Source organism: Apium graveolens, chromosome 4, assembly GCF_009905375.1.
Source record: "Apium graveolens cultivar Ventura chromosome 4, ASM990537v1, whole genome shotgun sequence".
Lineage (NCBI taxonomy): Eukaryota > Viridiplantae > Streptophyta > Magnoliopsida > Apiales > Apiaceae > Apium > Apium graveolens.
Genome location: NC_133650.1, coordinates 127,030,799 through 127,053,749, shown reverse-complemented (window position 1 = coordinate 127,053,749; position 22,951 = coordinate 127,030,799). Strand labels below are relative to the sequence as shown.

General features: G+C 40.3%; 1 protein-coding gene and 1 long non-coding RNA gene across 3 annotated transcripts; one reads left to right on the top strand and one right to left on the bottom strand.

Annotated features, from left to right (window-relative positions):
• Positions 1–1,852: 1,852 nt before the first annotated feature.
• LOC141716891 (uncharacterized) lies at positions 1,853–3,573 on the bottom strand. Of its 2 annotated transcripts, none has more exons than XR_012573422.1 (3): positions 2,977–3,573; positions 2,318–2,857; positions 1,853–2,141 (listed from the first exon to the last, which is right to left on the bottom strand). It is a non-coding gene; the product is annotated as an uncharacterized LOC141716891 (long non-coding RNA). The 2 variants fall into 2 exon arrangements; XR_012573421.1 differs by having other exon boundaries at positions 1,853–2,564; positions 2,657–2,857.
• Positions 3,574–6,528: 2,955 nt separating this feature from the next.
• Positions 6,529–7,806, top strand: LOC141718968 (uncharacterized). Its single transcript, XM_074521348.1, has one exon. It carries the CDS (start codon positions 6,529–6,531, stop codon positions 7,804–7,806), a length of 1,278 nt encoding a protein of 425 aa, XP_074377449.1.
• Positions 7,807–22,951: the final 15,145 nt, after the last annotated feature.

Below are 22,951 nucleotides of genomic sequence, written 5' to 3'. Positions count from 1 at the left end.
AAAATATACCTAAGAGCTCCCGTTGGAGTGATCAAAATTTTATATCTTAGGGATATTAGAGTGTCACGTAGACATTATATTTCAAATAAACAGCTTTAGAGATGCTCTTAACGAGTTAAGACATGGTTTTATGTTTCAAAACAATAATCCCTAAACTCATTCCTTATTATTGTTATAATAATAAAATCGAAAAAATATGGGCAAAAGGTAGAAGAAAGAGAGACAAAAAAGGGGAAGAAAGAGTGATAAACAATTTTTTTATTAATAAAAGTGATATAAGAGAGCGTTAGTAGTTCTTTAAAGATAAGGCATGAATGTGATATTTTAGTAATTTATGGAAGCACTAAGATACAGTTGAGTGATTTATGGAAGTACTAAGATATAGTTCGAGCATAAATTTGTGCCAAATTCCTTTGGACTTAAGGGCTTATATAAGGAAGCTGTTTAAGCAACTCAATTGTATGTTTTAATTAGGCTTATAATTGAGTACTAGCTTTACAACCTGATTCATTAATATTTTTATATTATTTAAAATTATAATAAAAAAAATTTGAATCATTATCTTATTAGTATATTTATAAATAATAATATAAATATCTGGATACAAAATTTTGATAGTTAAAGTCTTAAAATGTCTTCCTATTTCGCTTCGTTGTGCGGGTGCATAGTCGGTACGAAAGTGGAGTCTTGAATGATTTGGTATTTTTTTAAAAAAAATATTATTTTCCTATTTGTTTCTTGATTTATTAATTATATTTTGAAAACTGTTAGCATACTTTTCAAGAAGATTTTCACGAACCGACTAAACGAAACTATATTTCGCTTATAATACCATTAGTATTGTTTTTCTAAATATTGTTTATAATTTGTAGTTATATTAAATATATCATTTCATTTTTTTAATAAAATTATATTTGCTTAAAATTTATTTTGAAAGTTGTTAGCATATTTTTAGAAAGGTGTTAGACCAATCAACCAAACGAAATCATGTTGGCTTAAGTATAGTATAAAAGTGTTCTCACAAAGTTAAGAAAGCCGGAATTCAACACGAACATTTAGGCCCCGTTTGATAGCTACATCAGTTTTTTGCTAAAAAACTGTCAAAAATGTGTTTGGTAAATTTTAAAAACTGTTGTATGAAAAAATGCTTTTAGTCTAAAAATTGTTGTTAGCAAAAACATATCCCCATACTTTTGGAAAAAGCTGTTTCAGTTTTTGCAAAAAATAACTATCAGTTTCACCATCAAATCTTCTCAAAAACATTATTTTTATATATTATATCTCAAAATATACTTAAATTAAAAAAAACAAATAATCAACTAATTTTCCTAAAAACACTTTTTCTCGGAGCACAACAAATTTTAAAAAGAGCCTTAATCGCTTTATTTATCTCCTCACACTTAGCAACTCAATTATATTAATTTAACAAAATTTTGTGTCTTCTTGTTTGAGAGAACTTAAACCAGATGAATGTAATCGATTCATGATTATTGGGTGCGCGCCTAGTCAAATTTATCCGAATACCTAATTATCAGAATTCAAAAAAATATTTAATTTATCAATGTGATCTTATAATTTAAGATAAATCGTCAAATGATAAAATATAATAATGAGTTCGTTTACACTTTACACGATCAGAGTTAATTGTTTATAAACCAATTACAGGAATAAAAATAAGATTGTGCGATAAAAATGTAACTAAAATTTCATTCCTATCCGGGGAGTGGGTTCATCATGGTGATACGCAAGCGCATGTAGCCTATAAAAACATTGCTAATTGTCCAATTTTGGCAACGCTGTCAGGACATAAGATGTTTGCCTTCTAAACATTTGCTCAACTTTCTGTGTTTGGTTAAGGTTTTCTCTCAACAGAAAAGTAGTAATAATTATAGAAATATTGAGAACATGAACATAGAAACATACGCTCTTTGTTTTAGAAACAAATTTTCTAAAATACCATCAACTAAATGAACATTTGCATCTGGAAAATTGTACAAAACAAAAGACAGAGCTCTCTTGAGCATAGTACTAAGAATCTGATCGGACTATAACGATTCACTTTGTCATTGAACTAGTCATTTCTTGCATGCGCTCTCTCGTCATAGTGAGCTGCAGACTGAGCGCATAATCACCTTATTTTGCTGAAAATTTAAAGTAAAGAAAGTACTAACTAATATCAAGATTTCAAGAAATGTATATTGCATTTTCTTTATAACAAGAAAGTTTAACTGTAGGATCGATGAAAGTGATGAATGACTAAAAAACTGATACGCGTTGTAGGGAATTCAGAAGATGATGTTATGGTAAATATTGTTACCCTTTAATTCCAAATTTTCAGCAACTGGACCATGAATATTGTACAGCTGCTTCCTAGCTACTTGGATTGTCATTGTTCCACATGCTTGCCTATTGTAGGTTCCTGTTAGTGCTCTCACTAAGGTTGGATTAAGCATTACATAATGCATTAGCTAACCTGTGGTAACAATGCTTTACGTTACCTTGCTACATCCTGGAACAATATCCTGAAGAAATTTCATTCTTTCGCTAATCTTTTCCCTTCTGATCTACATGTTCAGTAAAACATAAAACCTACTTTAGGCAGTACAAACAGCGAAATTTGCATTTAACAGAATCACAACACATATAAGGAACATACTCTTTCTGCTCGACTGTGATTATTGATTGACTTATTGCATTTTGTTTTCACGTGAATGTTATCTTCTTTCAGATTTTTCATAGTGTTGGAGCTTTCTTTTACAAAAGTGCATTCAAGTTTACAGCAGGTATTTGATATTGGGCTCTTCCCTGTAATCTGCTTACCATCACTTCCTTCTCCTTTGAATATGTTCCTTTGATCCTTATATATTCGTATTACAATCATGTTAGATAAATGATCAACTTAAAGAATCGGATGATATAAAACAAAACCAAATTAAAAAAAAATAAAATAGAAGTTGGATAGTCTAGATAGCTAACCTTTGATTCAGCTAATTGGGTCCATTTGCTGAAGGAGCATTGGTGCTTTTCACACGTAAAACTGAGCACTCATTACCGCCACTTTCTTCTAAAATACGAGCAGGGAAACCAGAATAACCTTTCTGATGGGAGATCATAAATGTTACTTGTTCTACATGAGCATTATCTAACTGACCTCTAATAGGTTGTCCAATTCCACTTGAAAAAATTTCTTCATCGAAAGCAAAATCCCCACTTATGATATTCTGTTCGAGAAGCTGCTCACCATCAAAAGGCTTGCAGGTTAACTCTAAGCCTAATGTATCTCCAACAATCTTCTTTGTTGATAGATCAGTGAATGCATCCGTAGACGTAGACGAGCAATCCATAAAACCTTCATTCCAATTCTCAAACCCCAAATTACCACAGGCAACAATGTCCATATCCAAAACTTACTTGCTTGGACAGGAAAAGAAAGTCCTGATTTAGGTTGATAGATGAGATGAGGGGGTAAATTTCACAATTTATGACTGCTGCAATAAACTAGGGCCTCTGACAGAGAACAAAAAGGAAGCTGAATAGGGATGGTAAGGAATCTAACATTCTAAGCATGACCAAAGTAAGGAACATACAACTTCGGCACCTTTATAGAGCCAAGAGCAACATGGGTTGTATTAATACAAAAAAAAACAAGAACCTGCTTAGTTTGTAGTCACTCCAAGACACACAATGTTTGTTCAAGAATCTAAAGTAGTAGAGTCTTGTAAGCTACACAATCTCCAGTTAGTCGGTCCACTCATTTTTTTGTAAACTCCAAGACCAGTTCAAGGCAAAGTTCACCGATATAATTAATATCAAAGAACCTCGAAATAAAACACAATGGATCTTTAAAAGCATGCAAGAAAAAAATGATGATAAAATTACATTATTCAATGAGCAGAAAATAAAAATTAGGCAAACTGTGTATGGCACGTTAAAAGAGATGTTGGTGATTCATGGCAGCATCTACATTTGGCTCTTTGCAACAAACTGGAACAGATATTTGCAGCAAAGTGTGTATTTACATCTAAATTTTAAGTTCTAAATTCTGATATTAGATATTTTTATCAAGTCATTCTACTGTACTATATCTTAAGCCTAAAATCCACTATACCCAATCACGAGAAATTATTATGCAATTGCAATATTTATCGATGGTATTTTTCAACACAAAAAAGGGTTTGGAGCTGGGCCTGTCATTGTCTATTGGAACTGGGCCTCCAATTTCTTTCTCTCTTTGGACTTCTATTGAAACACTTATGGGCTAAAATACACTTATTATTCTGTCACGATAGGTGTTATAAGTCAAAATATTAGTTAAAAGTTTTGGAGGGAAATACGGTTATTAGTAGACAAATGAGAAAGAAAAGGGGTAGCTAAGTTTGTGATCTGTTTTCCTGTTATATTATCTCTCTCTCTCGTCTATCTCTCTTCCTCCTTTCTGTCTCTTATTTCTCATTTCAGTTGTGTTTGTAACATAATCATAACTCTGGTGTTGTAATTCCATCAAACACCTTGTATGCAATAAAAGATTTATACGTTTTGTTGTGCCTAAAATCAGCCCTGGGCCAGATTTATGGCCCATAGAGGGAAATGGGCTTTGTGGATGGCAAAGCATGGGGGTATTTAACCCGAGTGTATTACTGTTGTGGGGGTATACGCAAGTTGGGGATTGCCTTCCTGAAGGGGTATTAGCAAAGGAAGGCTAGAAGCACACTTAGAGGATACCAAATACCCTAGGGTTTCTGCGGTATGCCAAGACACCATGATCTTCAGGGTATGCTGCTTAGCTGAGACTATGCAGATGACGGTAAGAGGCCTGCAGTGGCAGTGTTGTGGTAAAAAACGAACTCTGCAAGGGGACAACAAGAAGGAAACGACTCCTAGCAACTTACAACTACCTATAAACGGATTAACTTAATGCATGTATGGAATATACATATATATGGTTGATAAATATAATAATTACATGGATAAGTAAAGGTTAGCGGTGTATTAGAGGTAGGACTCTCTTATCCTAGCCTAAACCTAACTGGATAAGGATCAAGAACAGCCCTAAGCTTGGGTAAAAACGTGGTTGGCAGATCTGATAAGGAGTCCTACAGCAACTAGAAATACATGCGGACTTGATTCCTATAAATATAGGATATGTGGGCCATTTGCGGGGTTACACACACATACACGTTTCTCTACTAATAATTGAGTAGAAGCATTATGTGAGATCTCTCGAGTACATCTATGATTGGGTAAAAATTATTCAGTCACCACATCTCGGGAACCTTGCAAATTCAGTCCAAACGCAACCTTGCTTGCCACCGGATTCCGGCGAGTTAGGCGTATACAGCTGTCACGAATAGGCCGTCGATCAGACGTAAATCGAGGCGTGCTTCCCGCTATTTCAGTGATTTCCTCCAAAAAGTGTTGTACCAAATTCCTCTCACAACATTTCTGGCGCTAGAAGGAGGGGATATCGTGCTTGAATTAATCTCTAGAGAGGAGAGATGTCGGGAAGTTCCGGTAATGAACGAACACCAAGCGAGAGTCATAATGACCGTGAAGAAGGAGATGGAGGAGCTACGAATTCGGAGCTCCTCAGGAAGATTGAACAGATGAGTCAAAAAATTGTTTCCTTGGAGAAGAAGTCTCTAAGAATGAAAAGGTGGAGGCGAAAATATGATGGTAGTGGCCAAAAAGCTAAAAAGGCTCAAGTCTCGCCGGTTCGCCTTAACTTTGATGATGAAGAAGATGACCTGGAAGACGATCAGAAGAAACCAATGTTTTCTGACGTTGAAACTGATCAGGAAAATCCCGATTGGGATACCGATGAGGAGGACTATCGCGAGTTCGAGGGCTCCCCCACGCTTAGCATCAGCGTGTTTGATAGGATGGGGGAAAGTTGAGTAACAAGGACCTGCGTTATAAGCTGATTGAGACGTGAGATAGAGCCGAATGGCGAAAACAAACAGAGAAATCAGCCTCGAAGGGGTCTCAAAGAGAAAAAACAGTCTCTCGGGCTTCTCAGAGGGAGAAATCAGGTTCTCGGTCTCATACCCAGGACCGAAGGTCCCGTTCAGTAAAGACCCCGGTTGTGGAAGATGAGGGGCGCAATGCTAGCTCTCATCATAATTCTGTGATACCCTCCAGTGGGGATTCCACTGATAACTCAGATGTTGAGGGTAGTCTCTTCTCGGATGGAGAAGACAAGCAATATAAGGTGAAGGACTTGAGGGTAGCCCTGAGAAGGTTAAAGGACGAAAAGCATGCACGCTCTAATTTGACTGTTACATCCCCCTTTACCAGAAGAGTGAGAGACTCTCCTCTTCCGCGTTCTTTCAGGGGGTAGGGGACTTAAAGTTCAGTGGAATCACAGACCCCATGGAATATTTGAGCCGCTTTAACATGGAAATGGAGGTATAGTAAATTAATGACTTCACTAAGTACCGTCTACTGGCTGCTACACTAAGGGATAACACCCACCAATGGTTTAAGAGGCTTCCAGCTAATTCAATTAGGTCCTGGAGGCAAATGAACGAAATGTTCCTGTCCCAATTCCGGGCATCGGTAGCATACGCCCCACCTGCCAATACGCTGGCAAATATCAAGCAAAAGGATAATGAGACTTTGAATGAGTACCTGAAGCGTTTTAACGATGAAGTACCCAAAGTAAGGAAAGCCTCAGAAGAGACTTATAAGAATTTTCTGATAGCCGGGGTTAAGCCAGGAACGGATTTCTGGAAAGAACTTCAGCGGCGAGAGCCAAGGACTCTAGTAGCCTTCTATGCCAAGGCAGAGCCCCACAAGGTGGTGGAGGAATCTCTGGCTAAACTTAAAAGGGACAATAACTCAGGAGGCTCGAGAAATTGGGGTAAAAATAAAAGGAATAGATCCTATAGCCCCAAAGGAAGGGGGTATGCTCATAGAACCTCATACGGGACGACCCCGTATAGTGGAAACCAGACGGAGAAGTCAGAAAAGGATGATAAGAAAGCCCCAATTACGGTGAATACCGCTGGCTCTCAAAGGAGCGTAAGTTATAAATATCCTGCCAAAAGAGAGGTTGCTAGGTATACGGAGTATACCCCCTTAACTGCCCCAATAGGGCATATCCTTGAAGTTGGGGATAAAAGTGGCATTTTTCGTAAACCAGCCCGAAATGGGCCGCCTGGAAGGAAGGATATGGCTCGATATTGTGCTTTCCATGATGCTAATGGACATGAGACGGTGGAATATCGTCACGTGAAGGACCACATAGAGGATCTGATCAAAAAAGGGTTTATGATGGAATTTGTAGCTGAAGAAGCTAAACGGTATAAAGATGATAAGGCGGGAAAGGAAGGGGAAAAAGGAAATCTCGAGAGACCCGTAAGGGCCAAAAGCATCCATACTATCATCGAGGGTCCTTATATTGGGGGCTCAAGCCGAAATTCCATGAAGAATTATGCTCACGAGGCAAGGGGGCCAATCTTCACTAATGTATGTAATCTGTCAGAGAGGCCTCCCAAGTACTTTAAGGGGGAATCAGCCGACGTAACCTTCAGAGAGGCAGACGCCCGACACGTGCATCACCCCCATAACGATGCCTTAGTCGTAAATGCTTTAATTGGAGGAGCTAATATATACAGAATGTTGGTGGATAATGGAATTTCCATCAACATCTTGGCCTATAACACCTACCAAAAAATGGGGCTAGTAGACAGTGAATTATTACCCTGCTATAATGACATGTACGGATTTATCGGTCCCCCTGTCCTGGTGGTGGGGCGAATTAAATTGCCTGTTACCTTGGGGGAAGAGCCTCGGACAACCACGTGAATCACCGAGTTCGTGGTGGTAAATGAAGATATCTCCTATAATGGGATTATTGGCAGACCCCTGCTAAGGGAAATGAGAATTATTACGTCTATTCATCACTTTTCTATAAAATTCCCTTCCCCTAATGGAATTGGATGGGTAAAGGGATACCATGCAGACTCTAGGGAGTGTTACAGCAGAGCTCTGCATATGGCTATGCGAGCAAGTAGGCATCTGTTTGATGGGGGTTCAAGTGAAGAGTGCTACCGATACTTGGAGCCGGCTAATGAGAAAAATGAAAATACCCCTCAAGAGTGGAAAGTAAAGTCAAAAAGAGAATCTTGTAATGCAATTATGATTGTGCAACATCCCGGTGAGGAGCCATACACGGATGTTGCCTCTTTTCAGGGGGTAGGTACCCGCAAAGAAGTACTCTTATTGGAGGCCCCGAAAATTGGGAAAATCGCAGAAGTCATAGAACCCCTGGTGGAGGGGGTAGTTGAAGAGGTCAATGACAGTGATTTTGAAAATCTTGATGCCAATAATTTTTTACCCAAGAAAGAGGAAACTAAAGAGACTCAACCTGGGGTGAAAATAGACCTTGATCCTCGAATGCCGGAATCGAGTGAAAAGGCAGGTGCAGCTGGAGACATCGTCTCAGTTATGGTAGATGATTTTGATCCGACAAAGGAACTCAAAATTGGAAAATAGCTAAGTGCCGAATTACAAATAGCCCTGACATCGTTCTTGAAGAAGAACCTGGATGTCTTTGCATGGAGTCATTCTGACATGATAGGGGTGGATCCTAAAGTCATGTGTCACCATCTTAATATTAACCCCGATAAGAGGGCTGTAAGGCAGAAAAGAAGGGATATGAGTGGAGAAAGGGCTTCGGCTCTGAAAGTCAGAACTTCATTTCCCCTAAGGCAGGTTATGCACAAACCTGAAGCTTCGGGAATGATGATGAAATGGGCTGTCGAGCTGGGGAAATTTGATGTGGAGTATAAGCCCAAGACTGCTATTAAGGGGCAAGCTTTGGCCGATTTCTTCCTGGAATTCCCCTCTTCTTGTAAAGTAAGTGGGAATGAATGCGTCACTGAATAAACACCTATGGAAATCCCCATGGAAAACTGCTCACCTTGGTGGACTTTGTATGTTGATGGGGCTGTGAATGGGAATGGAGCAGGCTCGGGTATAGTGCTGGTTAGCCCTGAAGGGCATAAACTCTAAAGTTCTATTCACTTTGGCTTCAAGGCAACCGATAACGATGTTGAATACGAGGCAATAATAGCAGGATTGAAGCTGGCCCTCGAGATGAAAGTTGAGAATCTAAATGTGTTTAGTGATTCGATGCTAGTGGTTGGACATATTAAAGGAGGCTTTCAGTCTAGAGGCCCCCGTACCGACCTATACATAAGGCATGCACAAGAGCTGATGGGTAAATTCAAGGAAGTTAACCTAGAACAAATTCCCCGCGCACAAAATGCCGATGCAGATGCCTTGGCTAAACTAGGATCTCAAAGGGAGGCTACACTATTGGGAGTAATACCCCCGGAGATCGAAAATCAGCCTAGTATCTTTCAGACTGAGGTCATGGGGGTAGAAGTCCAAAGCGAAGAGTCGCGGGTCACTCCCATTTTGGACTATATCACAAAAGGAACACTCCCTGTGAACAAAGATGAGGCTAGGAGGGTTAAGTACAAGGCAACGAGGTATGAAATCTACAATGAAAATCTGTACAAAAGGGGTTTTAACAGGCCTCTTTTAAGGTGTGTAGCTGGAGATGAATGTGACTACATTATGTGGGTGGTACATGGGGGTATTTGCGGGAACCATGCCGGAGGAACTTCTCTTTCCCATAAGATATTGAGACAGGGATATTACTGGCCAACTCTACAGAAAGACGCCCATGAGTTCGCCCGCGCGTGTGATCGATGCCAAAGGTTTTCTAACCTAAATAGTAACCCTGTTGTACCTTTGAAGCCCCTAACTAGTCCTTGGCCCTTTGCTGTCTGGGGAATAAACCTGATTGGGGAATTACCTAAAGGAAAAGGTGGGGTAAAATACGTTATAGTAGCCGTTGATTATTTTACCAAGTGGGCAGAGGCTGAGCCATTGGCTACCATTACCGCAACCAAGTTGAAGGAATTCATTTTTCGGGCCATTGTGTGCAGATTCGGGGTCCCTTATAAGTTAATCTCGGATAATGGGAAGCAATTCGACAGTAAGGAAATGCGAAAGCTTTGTGACGACTTAAAGATCCAGAAGGGTTTCTCTGCAGTCTACCACCCTCAAAGCAATGGGCAAACTGAAGTGGTGAATAAGATAATCAAGCATAACCTCAAGGCCAAGCTGGAGGAGAAGAAGGGGTATTGGCCTGAAGAACTGCCCATGGTGTTATGGTCTTATAATACTACGCCCAGGACGACCACTGGAGAGTCCTCATTCACTTTGGCTTACGGATGTGAGGCTATGGTCCCAGTGGAGATAGGCTCTGGGTCATTCAGGTGTGATAATTATAACCCCATGGATAATGAGGTTAATCATCGGCTATATTTGGACCTTGTGAAAGAGGTACGGGCAACCTCCTAGCTGAAGCTAGCTGCCTACCAGCAAAAGACCCGTAGGTACTTCGACAAGAAGGTTAGAGCCTGACCGTTGCAGGTTGGGGACCTCGTTCTAAGGAAGGCATTGCCCAACATGAGGGTTCCAGGGCATGGAGCCTTTGGGGCAAATTGGGAAGGCCCGTATAAGATAAAAACTATCTGGTGGGAAGGCACATATCATCTGGAAAATTTGGACGGGAAGTTGCTTCCGCAGGCGTGGAACGCTGAACTCTTGAAAAAGTACTATCAGTAAACCAATCAAAGTAATTCTCTCATAGGCCTCTTTCAGGCTATAGGATAAATAAAGATATCCTATTAGTTAGGGCTATTATATTTTAGGGATAATTCATTTAGCTTATTAACCTGTTTCGGTAGACAGCCAGGAGGTAGTGCATGTACACCTTCGGGGGAAACACGTTCTGGCAATTTGCCTTAATAAATCATGACTTGTTTTTACTTTATCTACTTCTGGCATACCTACTATTGTTTTTGTTTTTGCATAATTATCGCAGTTAAGCCCATATGTTTAAAATAAATATAACATGATTACTTAGAATATAATTGCTCCAAGGAATGTGAATGTTTCTTGATATGATAATTCCTGCTTTAGTTCTTCACCATAAAAATTATTGATGCTAAAGGACTCGGGGGTAGTAGCATACATATACATGGTCACATACGTTTATCTTGTCTGGCCTTGAAATAGGATAATTTTAAGCAAAATTAATAACTTAGAATAAAAGTGTATAGGCATATACACCTATTTTGACTAGCCTTGGAATTGGATGGCTGTAAGGAAAATTAAAAATTCGATGTTTTATTGAAAATGAAATATTATTAATGGATAAAAATGAATTTAAAATGGATTATGTCAGACTGGATTCGGAAAACTTGGGGACACTAGGGCTATATGAATCTCGGATAATAGCTAAGGGCTGCATATGGCTTGGGAAAGCCAGGAATGCGTAAGACTCAAAATGAAGTAAGGATACTTCAAAACCTGTCTCTAACATGAAGTGGAATAACTTCAGGACCCGTTAATCAGGAAACCCAAGGGCTAGTGGGAAAGCCCAAGGGATATATGGGTACCTTGTAATTCTATAAAACAAATATAGATATATTGGTCACCCGAAAAATGGATAAGTGTGGAATACACTAAGGATGGACATGGGAATATTGTAATAATACATGTTATGTGAAATCTAATGAGACGGGTCATATACATGTTTAAGGCTCGGGGGGTACGCAAGATGAAAAAACGATTGCACAATATTACCCCCAAAAGTTGAGCTTATTTGTGGAGAATTATCCACAGGAAGGGTAAGGAATTTACTCATGGAAAGGTAAGGAATTTACCCACAGAAAGGTAAGGAATTTACCTACGGAAAGGTAAGGAAATTACCCTCAAAAAATATACTACAAGAAATTATAACTTAATAAAAATTCGGAGTGATATCATATGGTGATAACCAAATCCTAATTATAGTCTACGGGCATAAGATGCGGCTTAGGCTCGCTATGATAAGTGGAATATATATTCCTAAGGCAATATACCTAGGGGATATACGGGAATAAATACGGGTTATTAGCCCATGATAATATAGCTAGGGTATGTGTAAAATTCTAATAGGCTGGTTATTTTAAGACTGACCTAAAGGCATATATCACAAGTTGATGTTAGCCTACTAGGGAATACCCTAGAGTATGCATGGGAGCACTTAAGGAATGACGACATATCACGTAATTAGAAAAGCAACCAAGAAGTGGATCAAGTCATTAAAACTTACAACTTGCGAGGCATTTGGAGGTGCCCGCACCCTCATCCAGGTAACGACAAGTCTTGGCACAAAGGCCCGAGATAATGCAAATTAAGTAAACAAGAGAATCCACCCAATACTAGGGTATTAAAGTTCGTGGCTTAGCCAATGAGAAATTATAAAACATACTAACCCTTGTGAACAGGGGTAGCTGTTAGGGCGAAAACACACGCTAATATTCACGCAAGTATACGCGTTCGCAAGTAATATAGAATACTTTCTAGTTCGTTCCCTCAGAGACTCAGACTAAATTATTGTCTAATTAAACTCACTCACCAATGTATGATTACTTCTCAATGTTAAGATAATAACACTTAAAATTGTTGATTAAATATTAACTATAATTAACTACTTAATTAACCACTTAACTAACACTTCAATTTATCAATAATAAAACACTCATGAGATCACAACTTCATTATTACTTCCTTCTATAGCCATTGTTATTATCTTTAGCATGTGACAGTGATGATATTAATCGAATAACACGAAACTGATAAAAGCCAACTTTCATTGTACTAATACCATTCTACCAAGCATCCACAATTAAGATAGAAGTTGAATAGTCATCAATTATGTTGAGTTCCTATATGTCTACAGAAATTGACAACACAATGATTTAAGCTCAAGTTATTCCTTTTGATTACATAGGGCAAATAAAACTGTTAGAGTTACCCACTAATCATGCTCAACGTACATGAACCTATGCTAGCATGGCAAGTTCTAAATCTCAAGATCCACCGTCGCTTCACAAGAGTTTAACACCCTATCTTATATGTTCGCGACGTACATAAGACGAATACGCACAACCAATACTAGATATCATGCAATCATCACACACTAAAGTATTAAACAATTAACTAAAGAATTCCATAATAAATCCGTTGCAACCCCATGATCACGATTAGCCCATAATAGAACTTATCGCCATCATGGGTTCATATGAAATCATGACAAACAAACACAAGAAAATAATAACTAAACTAATTATATTAAAACAGAGTACGTCACAAGAGTAAATAAATCAAAGCAAGAAAACTAGCATCCAACGTTACAACGAAACAAGAATCACAAGAAAATATGCTTCCTCTTCGTTGTGGTGTGCTAAATCGGTCTTCTTCCTTATCTCCTTCGCTTCTTGCGTAAAACACAATCTAAAACATAATCCCCTTAATACTCTCTGTGAAAACGTCTCAAATCTACCTATATAATAGTCCCATAAAACTCAGATTACATAGAGGTTGGAAGCCAAACAGAAGTAGAAGTCTAAAATAATTTATCTTTTTCCCCGACCCTGCGCGGCCGCTTAGCATAGCTGCGCGGGCGCGCAGGTTGCTGCGCGGCCGCTCAGCATTGCTGCGCGGGCGCACAGGCCTCTACTGGAAAAAATCCAGGTTTGCTCCGTTTCTTCGCTCTTGATGATTCCTCCCCCGAAATGCAACTAATACCCTGAAATGCATAAACACTAGAAAAACGCATCAAATACACAAAATACTTGATTTCAAGACACCAATTTAAGCCATTTTAAGACGTTCTAAGTGGTATAAAATGCCACTTATCACACCCCCAAACTTAAATCGATGCTTGTCCTCAAGCGTCACAGACTCAAAAACAAATAAAAATATGCATGAATGCAATCTATATGAAAATGCAACGATCCCCCTTACTACAATTAACCAACCAAATTGTCACATCTCAACGAATGCAGTTAGACAACTAAAGATCAATAAACTCATGCAAACGGACATACAGCCAGAAACGTGGTGTGTGCAAATGCTTAACAGATATGCTTCGGAACTAGACCAATTACTATGACTAGACTATCCTCAAGGCAATCCTACGATTATACAAAGAATAAAAATTCTAGGCACAAAGTGATATACAACACTACAAGAACTCTGGAGCTTACTACAAAATCGTGCTTTTTATTTACAACTCAAATGCTTATTTGACCGTGCAATGAGTGAGGTCCACAAAAGACTTATACAATGGTATCCATGTAACGAGCGTTAGGTTAGCGGATCCCAGACTCTAAAAGCCTTAGGTCACTAGGCACAAAGTCCCCTAAGAACTTAATAACTCGAATACCAAAGAGCCCACTCTTGATCAATTATGCAATTTTTTTTTTTTTTGTAATAACTTCTGAGCAAGTGCGTTTCGCTCCATCTTGCTCAACCCTAGACTACTCGCAACATATGCGAGCCGACTACTAGCCATTTGACGCCTAGCCACAACTAGCAACAACTTCCATATTTTTTTCTCCAAAATTTTTTCTTTTTTCATGTCTTTATCACTAAGAACCTATAATCGAATTCTAAGCATAATAAGTAGATTGACCTTGAAAACAACCAAATCATAACAACAATCTAGCCCTTACGCATTCTTTAAGACTTAGTGGACTTACAATTGTTTCTAGCATGCATATCAACCTACACAACTTAATATCACTTTAATGCTATCACTACACTCGCATCAATATCACAATTCAGTCGATAACTTATTACAAAAGGGATCATGGTAAATGCATGGGCTACATGACATTCATAAAAAAAAACTAAATGGCATAAATTATGCAACTATATGAACTAAACTATCATGAATATGCAACTAAATGACACACACACAATATTCCTTAACTACCACCCCGAAACTAAAAATCTTCACTGTCCTCAGTGAAAGTAGTAGAAAGGAACACAGGGTATACCTACTCGGAGTCATCATCATCATCACCCTCAGTGGGTGGAGTATCAGGCGGTGGGTATGCAGAGTCCTCACCAAAAACTGGCCACTGGATATCAGCTCCAAGGCCTCGAAAAGCAGTCCCTAACGCAAGGGTGAGCTCCTGAGCAAACCTGCTCTGCGTCTCATACATGGCATCCATCCGCCGTGAAAGCCTCCTATACTGGGCATCACCCATCCCAGCACCCTCCTGAGGTCTCGAAGAACCAGCCTCACCACGCCCTGGCCTAGCCATAGTAGCACCTCGTGCTGGACGCCCTCCTGAAAGACGATAACCCAGCCCATGCTCCTCAGGCTCACCACCGGTCCACTCCTGCATCCCATTCAGAGTGCCAGAATCAATCGGAGCTGCTGGCAACTGCAACTGCTCATGAGCCGGCCAGTTTACTCCCACTGCTCGGCATAGCTTCGTAACCGTGGATGCATAAGGGATGTTCATATGCTTTGCTCCCCTCAAAAACTTCAGAATTCCTTGGTAGATAAACTCACCAAGGTCCACATAGTACTCATCATGCAGAATTCCCCACAACAACTGTGCTCTCTCAACTGTGACCTCGTGTGTATGTGAAGAAGGCAAAATATTGGCACATATAAATGCATTCCATGCACGGGCATACCTGTTCATGGCGATCGCCGGAAAGTGACGATACTCATTATTGCCTGGACTGCGGGTCCAAACTGTGCCCGGTCGACAGAGAGTCGCACAAATCAAATCCAAGTCAAAATCCTCAGCAGTCTTTTCATTCCAGTTCTCCTCCTCGGGCTTCCGCTCTCGCTGTCCAATCACACGGCGAATCGCCGCAGGATGATAATCAACCGTCAGCCCACGGACTACAGAAAACCCATTCTTTTCAGCCTTCGCATTCGCGTAGAACTCGCGAACAACGCTCATCGGTACTGCTTCGGGTGACTCACAAAACGCTATCCACCCCTTCTCTGCAATCATGGGCAACAACTCACCGTCCCTCCCTGATGGTAAAAACCCCCTCTCCTTCAGAATCGGCTTCCCCAACAGCCTAGTGTACTCCTCCTCCGCAGCTCTGTCAGTTAACCGAGGCCTTGCAGCAGTACCCCTCGATGAATTAGCAGTAGGAACTGTGCTGCTGCTGTCAATAGTGCGTGCTCTCTTGGGTGCCATTGATTCGTGAATAAAAGCGTATAAGAACTGATATTTGATGTTTGTGAGAGGGTTTAAGTGTAGGAAGTTTTGTGAGAGATATGTAGGATAGGTGTATGTATATATAGGGGTGGATTAGATTAGGGTTTGGGAATTAAGGGATAAAATGATGGGGTAGTGGGAACAATTCGTGGGTTTATGGGCTAAAACTGTTTTTGTGTTTTTGTTTGTTTTTTTTTTTTTTTCTGAACTGTAAAAAATTTTCTGGAACTCGACCCCTGCGCGGCCGCTCAGCATAGCTGCGCGGGCGCGCAGAGGGTCTCTGGAATTTTTTTTTTCAGCCCCTGTTTTCTGATTTTTTTGTGTTTTTGGATAGGTTATTAACTTCTAAGGGTTCCTGTAACAACAATTCATGGGTTGCCTCCCACGCAGCGCTTCTTTTTCGTCATTAGCTTGACGTTCCGTACCTTTCTCAAGTAGTCAACAAAATGGCACTAACCACCTCTCGGTTTGCCATGTCCCCATAGTAGTGCTTCAACCGCTGACCGTTAACCTTGAATGCTTGGTCCGAATCATTCTCAAAAATTTCCACCGCTCCATGTGGAAACACAGTTTTGACAATAAAAGGTCCAGACCACCTTGATTTCAACTTCCCAGGAAAAAGTCGGAGCCGAGAGTTGAATAAAAGAACTTGTTGCCCTGGCACAAATAACTTAGGATGTAGCTTCCTATCGTGCCACCTCTTCACCTTTTCCTTATACATTTTGTTATTCTCGTACGCTTGAAGTTGAAATTCATCAAGTTCATTAAGCTGAAGCATTCTTTTCTTACCAGCTGCATCTAAATCCAGGTTCAATTTCTTCAATGCCCAGTAGGCCTTATGCTCAAGCTCCGCCGGTAGATGACATCCCTTACCGTACACCAACTGAAACGGTGACATCCCAAGTGGAGTTTTGTATGCTGTTCCGTAAGCCCAAACAGCTTCATCGAGCTTTAAAGACCAATCCTTCCTTGACGGACAAACAACCTTCTCTAGAATACGCTTTATCTCTCTGTTAGACACTTCCGCTTGACCATTTGTTTGCGGATGATAGGCAGTAGCTACTCGATGATTCACATTATAACGCTGCATCATAGAAGTGAACTTACGGTTGCAAAAATGCGATCCTTCATCACTTATGATTACTCGAGGTGTTCCAAACCTTGTGAAAATTTGCTTATGAAGAAAATTTAGCACTGCCTTTGCATCATTTGTCGGTAAAGCTTTAACTTCGACCCATTTTGAGACATAATCGACTGCCAGCAAGATGTACTGATTATTGCAAGATGCGATAAAAGGCCCCATGAAATCGATTCCCCACACATCAAAGACCTCGACTTCAAGCATCACATTTAATGACATCTCATCCTTCCTTGACAAATTTCCCATTCTTTGGCAACGATCACACCTTAAAATAAACTGATGAGCATCCTTGAACAAAGTAGGCCAGAAAAAACCTGCTTGCAGAATACGAGCTGCCGTCTTCTCACCTCCATAGTGTCCACCATAAACCGTGGAATGGCAGTCTCGTAATATCCCCTCCGTCTCACAGAACGGGATACATCTCCTGATGATCTGGTCAGCTCCCTGTCTAAACAAATATGGTTCATCCCACATATACCACTTCACCTCATGCAGAAACTTCTTCTTTTGAGCGGATGTCAAATTAAGAGGCATTATATTGCTGACGAGATAGTTTACAATATCTGCAAACCATGATTCTTCCTCCTGAATTGCAAACAACTGCTCATCCGGAAAAGATTCATTGATTAACGTCCTATCTTATGAAGTAGAATCGGGATTCTCCAACCTAGAGAGATGGTCAGCTACTTGATTCTCAGTACCTTTTCTATCTTTGATCTCTAACTCAAATTCCAGAAGTAAAAGCACCCAACGAATGAGTCTCGGCTTCGAATCCTTCTTAGAAACCAGATAGCGAATAGCTGCATGATCAGTGAATACTGTTACTTTCATACCAAGCAGATAAGATCGAAATTTCTCAAAGCCAAAGACTATAGCCAAAAGCTCCTTCTCAGTAGTGGTGTAGTTCAATTGGGCACCATTTAAAGTCTTACTCGCATAGTAGACCACATGGAAGAGATTTTTCTTGCGCTGTCCCAGAACTGCACCTACCGTATAATCACTCGCATCACACATCATCTCAAATGGTTCTGTCCAATCTGGTGTTGTAATGACTGGTGCCGTGATCAAACTCTCCTTGAGAGTCTCGAATGCTGCCAAATATTCATCATCAAATTTGAAAGGCACATCTTTCTCAAGCAAATTGCACAACGGCTTAGATATCTTTGAAAAGTCCTTGATGAATCGCCGATAAAAACCCGCATGACCAAGAAAACTACGGATTCCTTTCACAGAATTAGGTGGGGGAAGATTTTCAATGACTCCCACCTTGGCCTTGTCCACCTCCAGACCCTTTCTAGAGACCTTATGCCCAAGAATAATGCCTTCACACACCATAAAATGACATTTCTCCCAATTAAGCACCAAATTAGTTTCCACACATCTTTTGAGTACGGCGCGCAGATTATTCAAACATTCATCATATGAGTGTCCAAAGACGGAGAAGTCATCCATGAACACTTCGACGTTATTTCCAATCATGTCAGAGAATATAGCCATCATACATCTCTGAAAAGTGGCCGGGGCGCCACATAACCCAAACGAAACTCTGCGAAAAGAAAATGTGCCAAATGGACAAGTGAAGGTAGTCTTTTCCTGATCCTCTGGTGCAATACAAATCTGAATATACCCGGAATAACCATCCAGAAGACAAAAATACTCATGACCCGCCAATCTATCAAGCATTTGATCAATAAATGGAAGGGGGAAGTGATCCTTCCTTGTGGCTTTGTTCAATTTTCTATAATCCATGCATACTCTCCATCCTGTAACTGTTCGAGTAGGGATGAGCTCATTCTTTTCATTTGCGACCACAGTGATACCTCCCTTCTTAGGTACACATTGTACGGGGCTCACCCACGAGCTGTCAGAAATAGGATAAATGATGCCTGCATCTAGCCATTTCAGAATTTCTTTCTTCACCACCTCCTTCATGATGGGATTCAGTCTTCGCTGCTGTTCCACAGTTGGCTTACTACCTTCCTCTAGCAGAATTTTATGCATACAATATGAAGGACTTATCCCCTTGATGTCTGCTATGGTCCATCCTATAGCCGATTTGAATTCTCTCAAAATCCTTAAGAGTTTGTCTTCCTCACTACCTGAAAGGTCAGATGAAATAATAACAGGTAATGTAGATGAATCACCTAAAAAAGCATACCTCAAGTGTTCAGGTAATGGTTTGAGCTCCAAGGTAGGTGCTTCCTCTATTGATGGCTTGAGCTTCCCTTCAGCATTCTTAAGGTCAGAAGTACCAAGAGATTCAAATGGTATGTCCAGCTTTCGCTTCCATGGAGAAGCGTTCAGATATTGTAATTGCTCGTTGCTATCTTCATCATCGCTGTCAAAATCCCCCACTAAGGCCTTTTCCAATGCATCAGACATTAGCATGTGATCGAGTTCCGAAGTAACCGTAGTATCAATCACATCCACTTTTAAGCACTCCTCATCTTCTGTAGGGAATTTCATTGCCTTGAATACATTGAAGGTCACATCCTGATCTTGGACCCGCATAGTAAGTTCACCTTTTTGCACATCTATCAAGGTACGGCCAGTAGCCAAGAAAGGCCTTCCCAAGATTATGGGAATCTTCTTATCTTCCTCAAAATCCAGAATAACAAAATCTGCTGGAAAGAAGAGCTTATCCACTTTGACGAGCACATCCTCAACTATGCCCCTTGGGTAAGTAATGGAACGGTCAGCCAATTGTAGCGACATGTATGTGGGTTTTGGATCAGGCAGATCCAGCTTTTTAAAGATCGACAACGGCATCAGATTAATGCTTGCTCCCAAATCACAAAGGCACTTGTCAAAAGTTAGATTGCCAATGGTGCAAGGAATGGTGAAGCTTCCTGGATCTTTCAGTTTTGGTGGTAACTTTTGCTGCAGAACAGCGCTGCATTCTTCCGTGAGAGCAACGGTTTCAAGGTCATCCAGTTTCACCTTCCTTGCAAGAATAGTCTTCATAAACTTCGCATAACTAGGCATTTGTTCCAAAGCCCCAGCGAAAGGTATATTGATGTGAAGTTTCTTGAACACCTCCAGAAACTTCCCGAACTGTCTATCCAGCTTTTGTTGCTGCAATCTCTTAGGAAAAGGTGGTGGAGGATAGAGCTGTTTCTCCCCTGTATTAGCCTCAGGCGGAGTGTGTTCAACAGTAGTCTTCCTTGGTTCCGCCGCTTTCTCCTTTTGCTTAGATTCTTCACCTCTAATTTCAGCTTCTACTTCCTTTGCCTTTTCAGCATCAGCCACTTTTCCAGACCTTAAGGTAATAGCCTTGACTTGCTCTTTAGCTTCCTTCCTGCCTGGTACTTCCGTGTCACTGGGAAGAGTGCCAGGTTGACGATTGAGCACTGCATTGGCTAATTGACCGATTTGATTTTCCAAGGTCTTGATAGAAACCGCCCGACTCTTGCACAACAGCTTAAGTTCCTCAAAATCAGCACTAGTGGGTGCAGCTGTACTTCCCTGTTGAGGATATGATTGCCTTGTAGCATACTGCTGTGGTTGCTGGAATCCAGGTGGGTTAAACTGTTTACTCATTCCTTGCTGATATGGTGGCTGAATAGCATTCTGATTATTCCCCCAGCTGAAATTTGGATGATTTCTGTTATTAGGATGATAGGTCGCTGGCACAGGCTGCTGTTGTCGCTGATAATTATTCACATACTGAACATATTCGTTGACAAGAGAACACTGATCCATAGCATGAGAACCTGCACAAAGCTCACAAACCATAGCTATTTGATTAACTCCATACGTAGCCAAAGAATCAACCTTCATTGATAGCGCTTGGAGCTGGGCTGCAATAGCGGTGGCTGCATCAACTTCCAGAATACCTGCTACCTTGCCTGACGTCATCCTCTGAGTTGGGTTTTGATGCTCATTTGCAGCCATCGTCTCTATAAGATTATACGCCTCAGTATAGCTTTTAGCCCATAAGGCCCCTCCAGCTGCTGCATCGAGCATGGGCCGAGATTGGGCCCCCAAACCATTATAGAAACCAGTGATCACCATCCAATCCGGCATTCCATGATGTGGACATTTTCTTGACATTTTCTCAACATTTCCTTGTAGCGTTCCCAAGCCTCGCACATAGATTCTGTAGGTTGCTGCGCAAACTGAGTAAGAGCACTCCTCATAGCAGCAGTCTTTGCCATTGGATAAAACTTCACCAGAAACTTTTGCGCAAGATCTTGCCACGTAGTGATGGACCCAGCTGGTTCAGAATGTAACCCGTCTTTAGCCTTATCCCTCAGTGAGAATGGGAAAAGCCTCAACTTGATAGCTGTTAGGGCGAAATCACGCACTAATATTCACGCAAGTATACGCGTTCGCAAGTAATATAGAATACTTTCTAGTTCGTTCCCTCAGAGACTCAGACTAAGTTATTGTCTAATTTAACTCACTCACCAATGTATGATTACTTCTCAATGTTAAGATAATAACACTTAAAATTGTTGATTAAATATTAACTATAATTAACTACTTAATTAACCACTTAACTAACACTGCAATTTATCAATAATAAAACACTCATGAGATCACAACTTCATTATTACTTCCTTCTATAGCCATAGTTATTACCTTTAGCATGTGACAGTGATGATATTAATCGAATAACACAAAACTGATAAAAGCCAACTTTCATTGTACTAATACCATTCTACCAAACATCCACAATTAAGATAGAAATTGAATAGTCATCAATTATGTTGAGTTCCTATATGTCTACAGAAATTGACAACACAACGATTTAAGCACAAGTTATTCCTTTTGATTACATAGGGCAAATAAAACTGTTAGAGTTACCCACTAATCATGCACAACGTACATGAACCTATGCTAGCATGGCAAGTTCTAAATCTCAAGATCCACTGTCGCTTAACAAGAGATTAACACCCTATCTTATATGTTCGCGACGCACATAAGACGAATATGCACAACCAATACTAGATATCATGCAATCATCACACACTAAAGTATTAAACAATTAACTAAAGAATTCCATAATAAATCCGTTGCAACCCCATGATCACGATTAGCCCATAATAGAACTTATCGCCATCATGGGTTCATATGAAATCATGATAAACGAACACAAGAAAATAACAACTAAACTAATTATATTAAAACAAAGTACGTCACAAGAGTAAATAAGTCAAAGCAAGAAAACTAGCATCCAACGTTACAACGAAACAAGAATCACAAGAATATATGCTTCCTCTTCGTTGCTGTGTGCTAAATCGGTCTTCTTCCTTATCTCCTTCGCTTCTTGCAAAACACAATCTAAAACATAATCCCCTCTTAATACTCTGTGAAAAACGTCTCAAATCTACTTATATAATAGTCCCATAAAACTCAGATTACATAGAAGTTGGAAGCCAAACAGAAGTAGAAGTCTAAAACAATATATTATTTTCCCCGACCCTGCGCGGCCGCTCAGCATTTCTGCGCGGGCGCGCAAGGCTGCTGCGCGGCCGCTCAGCATTGCTGCGCGGGCGCGCAGGACCCTACTGGAAAATTTCCAGGTTTGCTCCGTTTCTTCGCCGTAATCTGCCCGTTCTTTTCCTCTCGCAATGGTGAACACATGCCAAGGCTTATTCTTGATGATTCCTCCTCCGAAATGCAACTAATACCCTGAAATGCATAAACACTAGAATAACGCATCAAATACACAAAATACTTGATTTCAAGACACCAATTT